This window comes from Podarcis cretensis (genome assembly GCF_951804945.1).
Source record: "Podarcis cretensis genome assembly, chromosome: 5".
NCBI classification, from domain to species: Eukaryota; Metazoa; Chordata; class Lepidosauria; order Squamata; family Lacertidae; genus Podarcis; species Podarcis cretensis.
In genome coordinates, this window is record NC_137174.1 from 68,430,016 (window position 1) to 68,437,433 (window position 7,418).

Genomic DNA, 7,418 nt, shown 5'->3' on the forward strand with positions numbered 1-7,418 from the left:
AATCGGCGCTCTCCGTTAATGGCGATGCGGCTTCACTCCACGGGCTGGGTAGCGACTCTCGGCTCTGCGCACCCCCGATGCTCCTCCGCAGCCTTTAAAAAGGCTCTTTTGCAGTAAAGGGGGGCGCAAACGATGCCCACCGAGTCTCCTTGCTCACAGGCTTCCGCGCCTGTGATTTTAGGGGTCCCCGCTTCGCCGTAGCGGTCAGACCCGAACTCGTGGAGCAGCTCCCTCTCCGGAGATCGGAGAGCGAGCCGCCATTAGCGCTGGCGCCAACCGGAAGTCTCCATTATTATCATTTTGTGTGTGGGTGTGGGTGTCTGCACATATGTGTGTTTTTGTATGGAATGTTTCGGAGGGAATAAGACGGTAAATAACAAATAACAAACCAAATATTGATGTATGTAATTTTTATTTCTTAATTATATTTAGTGGTAGTATGGTTGTATCGTTTTTTGTAACATAAAATCATTCAATAAAAATTATTTTTAAAAAAGCAGCAGCAGCTGGAGGCGTTTTACCCAGCCGGTAACTCAGGCATAGGCAAACTCGGCCCTCCAGATGTTTTGGGACTACAACTCCCATCATCCCTAGCTAACAGGACAAGTGGTCAAGGATGATGGGCATTGTAGTCCCAAAACATCTGGAGGGCCGAGTTTGCCTATGCCTGCACTAACTCTTAAAACTGAGCCCCACTCGCGTCACAGGGCAGCGTTTGTGCTGCTGCCTTGAGCTGCCATTGCAACAAATCGCGCTAAACCAGAACGAGGTGCCTATCTCGAGCGCCTCCTCTCTCGTGTGGCTTTCTCTCCCTCCCACCGTCGCCTCTCCTTCGGCGCTGCTGCTTTTTGCACGCAAACCAAGCTCCGCAGTGCTGGGTGCGGACGGACTCAAAAGCACAGCCAACACACAGCACCAGCGCTTCAAGCCGGCGCTCTCTCTATGGCGCAAGCATAGAGGCCGCGGCACCATCGGAGCCTAGAGCGGACTGATCAAACGCCGCTTCCGGATTGCGTTACCTTAGAAACCAGCGGCGCTGCGACCCGGAAGCGCATGCGGGACAAGTTCCGGGTCGCCGCGCCATGGCTGCGCTAGGAGCGTCTGGGTGCTTGCGGGGCGGGAGGCTCGCCGTGGCTTCGCTGCTCCTGAGGCAGCGGGCGCAGGGACGCCGCGCCGCGTGGGGATGGCGGGGCCTCTGCCAAGGCCCGGAGGCGGGTGAGTCTTTCCCTCGGGGGGCGGATGCAGGCGGACAGGCTGCCCCCCACGTCTGAAAGCGCCTCCAGTGGAAATGGCTCACCTGGTTGGGGCTCAAGGGCTAACCAAGGAGGCAGGTGGGCAGGCGGAACTTGCTGCTGTTGCTGCTGGCTTTTGCCGGTTAACGACCCCACCCCAATAAATGGGACGCTTAGGGGAAGGGGCTGGGCTGGCACCGATCTGCTGGGCCTGATCCAGGCATCTTCGTTGTGCAGTGAAAGAAGCATCACTTCCCCCACCCCGTGCGCCTCTCCCACCCTCCCTACACTGGCCCACACAAGTGGCAGGGCTCTGGCCAGGACGTTAGGGTTGCAGCCTAAGTCTTTTTTGTAAAACATCCAATATTGCAACCAAAAGTTAGTCCCCATGTGTTTAATGGGACTCTAAGATAAAACATGCATAGGTCATGCCTAAATTACAGCTGGCACCTTAGTAGTATCGTTAAAGTCTCACTTTTCAAAACTGCATTTTTAAAACAGTATTTGAGCTGTTGCTTTCCTGCAAGACCACAGCTTTCTGAACTTTTCACGTTGGAGATGCACTTTTTGGACATGCATTATTCCGCGGCGCAGTAATTTAGTTTTACTAGCAAACCAGAGGTTAAGCTAACCCCTTATAAGAGATATCATACAACACACTGCAGCTGACGCACTAACACAGTTTGGAAAGCTCTGTGCTAGACCAACCACTTGTTTTTCAGGGGAGAAGAAATCTGATGTTCCAAAACCTCCTTTTACGGATGAAAAAGTTCAGAACTTACTCTTCCAGATGACAGGACTGAATTTGCAGAAAGTCTTTAAGCCAGTAAAACAAGAACTCAACCCCCCGATGTACAAGCTCATGACAGAAGCGCAGCTGGAGGAGGTATATTGCCACTGTTCAAGAAATAATATATATGGGTTTAAGATATGAATAGAAGACACTTCTGGTTGTTTTTTATTTATTTGCTTTGGCCACAAGAAGAGTTAGGAAATATAGGCACTCAAAACATTTATATATTTGTTAAGATGTATATGTTGTGGTTCTAACATACCAAGGCAGTTGCGAAAAAACATTTAAAATAATTTAAATTATTCAGAGCAATACAATGACCATATAATATACCTTGAGAAATGTATTGCTTATGCAGTGGTAATAATAAGCATGAATGTTGAAATGTTGTAAACAGTAACTGATTCAGAATAGCCCTGTACAGCAGAAAAAAAATCTCTGTCTCATTTTGATCCAGATGGCAATCAAGTACATGAAAATTGATGAAATCTAACTTGAAGTATGCTAATGTGGTCACAACTCTTTAATATCCCAGGCACTTAGTTATGGGGCATGTAAATAAGTATTTCCATGAACTCAGATCAATAATAGTAGGTGCAGCTTGTAAAAAAAAATGTATCTGCTCTTTCATTTGTCACTCATGTTTTTATTAGTATTTTTAAACAATTATCAAATGCTAACATGTTTTGCCAATTAAATGACAACAAATAATAATTTTTGTGTAAAAAATTGTAAGACATGCAAAAATATCTGAAACCTTTGGGTTTAATTGTCACCATTTCAATTTGCATATTTTTGCATGGCTAAACCATTTCTCCCCCTGTCCTTCAAAAACCTATATCTATCAAATATTCACACATTTTTTATGTTTGATGATTTTCCAATATAACATTTTCTGTGCAATTAATTACTCACTTCTTTCTTTTAGGCCACAAAAGCTGCTGTTGAGAAGGCTAAAGAGAGGCTCAAAATGCCTCCTGTATTAAGTGAACGGGAGCCAATTAATGATGTATTAGCAGAAGACAAGATTCTGGATGGAATAGAACCTTATAAATATGTATTTACTGACCTAGCATACAGCACCCCTCACCGTGTGAGTCTGTTAGCTACCTTGTAAAAATATCAATGAATTTTTCCCACTTTGCAGTTACACTAATAGACACTGTAATCTACAAGGAAATGCACTGTTTTATTGTATACACAGGATCACAACAGCAGCTGCTTCTGGAATCAAGATATGCAGTTTTAGGATAGATAGCTGGGTCTGGTTTTTTGCTTTTTAAAAAAATACCATTGATGGATTTGAAGAAAGGAAGAACTTTGCCATCCTTGGACACAGAGAGCTTTTTGCTCATGGCATGTTGTGACACTATATTCTTGGGCTGGCCTATACCCTCTTGTAAAGTAGTACTTGATGCTTCTGAAAAAAACACTTTTTCTCCATGGACCACTTGAATATTGGCTGAGTCTTGACAGACCACATCATAAATTTGTTTTTTGTTCTACAAATCCAAACACAAAGCTCACATTTTAATAACTGCAGTCTGGCCTTTTTAATAGGATAGATGGGCCTGTTTTTGTGAGCAAAAATCTGTGAAATTGTAATGTTTGTCAGCTTTATTCTCAGATCAGGTGCAGCATCCATCCTGCTGCTTCATTTTCTGTTTTCACTGTTGTTTTCACTGTGAAGAAGACATGATACAATTTACTTTTTCAAATATCTTGATAGGAAGTTACTGAAAAACAATTGGCCTTTTAAGTTTGCACTGTTCCATATCTTAAAGTAAAGAGACATGGAACAGATGACTACAAGTGCAGCTTACTTCTCTTTTCAATTTCAGGAACGCTTTATTGTAGTTCGAGAAACAAATGGAACATTACGCAAGGCCACTTGGGAGGAACGGGACAGAATGATACAAATATACTTCCCAAAAGAAGGGCGCAAAATTATTCCTCCAATTCTATTCAAAGAAGAAAACCTTATGGTAAAAGCTAGTATTCAGCCTTGTGCAAAGCAATTAATCTTACTCACGTGAGCAATATGAGAGAAATATATTTGGCCTACTGCACCTTTGCCATTGTCTCAACTTCCTTACCAGTATCCTTCTTCATGATTTTCTAAATTATCCTTAGGCTATATGGCCCATTTGGAAACTCAGTTCTCTGTTTGCGAAACCATAGTTTAAAAGCTGGGAATGAGCAGTGAAAATAAAACACTCCATTCTCACTGTCTTCTGGTTTCCTTCCTGTCTGGGCACTTATTTCCTGGTATAATTAACCTGCAGTTTGCCATTATGTCCAAAACTCGTTTAATGAGTTTTACTTCCCAGAATCTTAAAGCACATTTTGAAGTTGCATTTAAGAATACAGTAATAGACTACCATGCTCAGTTTTGGTTATTAGAGAAAACTGCAGTTTAATTACACCAGGATGGGATGAGGAAACATATCCTATCCTTTGCAGCCTATGGGAAGGTGGGAGGACTCAGAGGCTGGTAAGGAAGGTGGCTCATCGCTTACTGGGGTCTGGGAAGGTCACAGGAGGGCCCGGAGTCCTGCAACCTTCACAGACCCCAGTAAGCAGCCCTCCCATCTTTTAGTGCGGGCACTATGCACTATTTTGTTTTTGCCCATGGACCCCCAGAACAGAGTCCTCATGTAAGTGGTGTAGTATAACAATCCACTGCAGTATAAAAATCCAGTGAAAATGAAGCTGATAAAACTACTTTGAGATCCGGATCTTTGACAGTGCTGGTAATCTTGATAGAATCTATTAAAGAACGGACCCAAAACATTTTTGCAACTGCTGTCGGATGAGAACCCTAAATTATTGCCATTGTTTAGACCTGGACTATTACTGTTATTGAGTCTGGTTTTTTGATGCAGGATGCTTCATTTATATTTCATTCTTGTTACTATTGTTCCAGACGACGTTTCTTCAAGACCGCCATGAAGAACTCCTTGATCGTTGCCTTGTACAGTTTGAGCCAGATTCACCTGACTATATCAGAGTGAGTTGCCAACATTTGGGCAGGGAGTGTGGGGTTGAGACAGCTGCTGTTTCCAAAGGGGTAGTCATGTTTTTGTTGTAACAGTCTTAACTTTTTGCACATTAAACAAATTTATTATGGCATAAACTTTCATGGGCTGCAGCTGACCAAAGTGTTATCCTATATGCCAGATGGTATCATTCCTCAAAGTTGTTATCCCTTTGACACCACTGTTTACAATCTCCTTCTTACTTGACCCTGTAAGTTGGTTGTGTGTATACCTGCAACTCAGGATAACACTACATGCAGATGAAGTGGACTTGTCCATGAAAGGTAATGCTACATTTGTTTAGTCTTTAAGGTGCCCCAAGTCATTGTTGTTTTTGCTACATACACTTATTCCGGAAACTTACTCAGGAAGCTATTACGTTTAAGCATTATTATGTTTCAACTTCTGCACAGGTTCATCAGCGGACGTATGATGATATTGAGAAACATGGAAAATATGATCTGCTGCGTTCAACAAGACACTTTGGAGGAATGGTGTGGTACTTTACAAATAGAAAAAGGATTGATGGGTTGCTGATAGACATGCTCCAAAGAGATTTGTAAGTGCTGTTTATTGAGCTAGAGTTATCTAGGTTCTTCATGGCAATATAGAATTTAAAAGTTCATATTTAAGCAGCCTATCTGCTGAGATTAGTTGCACTTGTAAGCATCAAAGTTGCACTTGTTCAGGATCAAAGCACTGGCTGACTTTTATTCAGGAACTGTAGGCTGGGTTCTTAGCGATCATTAACATACTTTGAAAAAGTTTGCCATGAGACACCAGTTTAATAGTGTTTCCTGACAATAATAGACTATGCCTAGCTAGCAATTCCTGCAGCTATTGCTTATTTTCATTTCCACCTGAATGGGTAGGATAATTCAGTTCCATTTATTATTATTTATTAAATTTGTATACCACCCTTTATATACTACTCCATACATCTCAGAGTGGTTCACAACATAAAAATACAAGAGAAAAAAAGAGAAAATACATAATAAAAACAAGAATAACCCCCCCCCACACACACATTTTATTATTATTTACTCATCCGAAACATATTTTGGTGTCATCCAGGAATCAATTCAGTTTGAGTAAGGCTGCAGAACATGATTCGAGTGTCAGGGTAAGGTATCCGATTGGATTTTCCTGTGAAGCTGCAGTCCTTTGGAATAATCTCTTTAAACTTGGTGGGAAGTAAGACTTCTCCAATACATGTTCATCAGTGATGCTGGATAGTTTTACAAAGGCATTAAACTCTAGTGGTGTTGGGAGGTAACCCAATATTGAAAGGGGGTGATTTATATTGTAAAGGTACGTGTGTGACTACAGAACGCTCAGAGCAGGAGGTGTGTTGGAGAGGTCTTTCTACGATATCATCCCTACTGCTGGAATGGCTCCTATATAGGTCTGAACCCAAATGGAAACACTACCTGCATAGGTGGCAAGGGTGAAGCTGAGATCGGAAATGAATTCAGCTGGGTAAAAACCCAACTCTTTGAAGATATTTGCTCATAGTGGTGGCTTACATCTGTTAGTAATTCCTCAAAACTTAGTTCTTTTAGCTAGTGAATTTAATAAAACAACAAGCTAGTTCCAGTTTAATGTGTTTGTGTGGAGTACTAACTGTGATGGTTCCTAGAAAAGCTATTAAGTCTTGAATAACTTCTGTATTTCAGAATCGAGGACGCAGTAAGCTTAGTTACTTTGTATCACATGCTCCATCCTGATTGCCAGTCAGCAAAAGAAGCACACGAATATGACATCCAAGGACTAGATTTAATTAAGGTATACAAATCTTTTATATCGGCCTCTTTTCATGTGATAGGTACTTATCACAGCAATTTTCCTTTTTTGGAGTTTTGGGACAAGAAATATTGTACACATTTGTGGAAGCAATTCATCCAATGGAACAGTTTGTTAAAAGGCCAACATTTCATGGAGCTGAACTTATCTTTATTCAGTGTTAAATAATTCCTATATGGACTAGAGACTGCGCAGCTTTTAACTTCATAACCTGTATCCTCCATTTCACAAAATGTAATTTAGAACATTAGGCTAGTTTCGTCATTTTGAGGTTACCTGCTGGAGCCCAACGCCAGTAACACAGCCAAAAGCTTGCTGGCTACCTAATTATTATCATTTACATTTTTGTACAGGTTTTTGTCAAGACAGAATCACAGAGAGCTGGATACATTGAACTTGCACTCCAGTCTTATCAAGCAACTACGCCTAGGTCTGCAGCTTCATAAAGAACTTACCAATCCACTTAATATGATGTTTGTGAGTGGAAGGGTGGTGTAAAATGTATATAGAATTCTGAATAAAATACTTTTTGCTGTATAGCGTATGGGAAGT

General features: G+C 41.7%; 1 protein-coding gene across 1 annotated transcript; it reads left to right on the top strand.

Annotated features, from left to right (window-relative positions):
• The first annotated feature begins 1,058 nt into the window (after positions 1 to 1,058).
• MRPS22 (mitochondrial ribosomal protein S22) lies at positions 1,059 to 7,403 on the top strand. Its single transcript, XM_079975919.1, has 8 exons — positions 1,059 to 1,215; positions 1,955 to 2,118; positions 2,954 to 3,118; positions 3,867 to 4,010; positions 4,952 to 5,035; positions 5,477 to 5,622; positions 6,740 to 6,848; positions 7,220 to 7,403. Exons 1-8 carry the CDS (start codon positions 1,083 to 1,085, stop codon positions 7,310 to 7,312), a joined length of 1,038 nt encoding a protein of 345 aa, XP_079832045.1. The 5' UTR covers positions 1,059 to 1,082; the 3' UTR covers positions 7,313 to 7,403.
• The last annotated feature ends 15 nt before the right edge of the window (positions 7,404 to 7,418 follow it).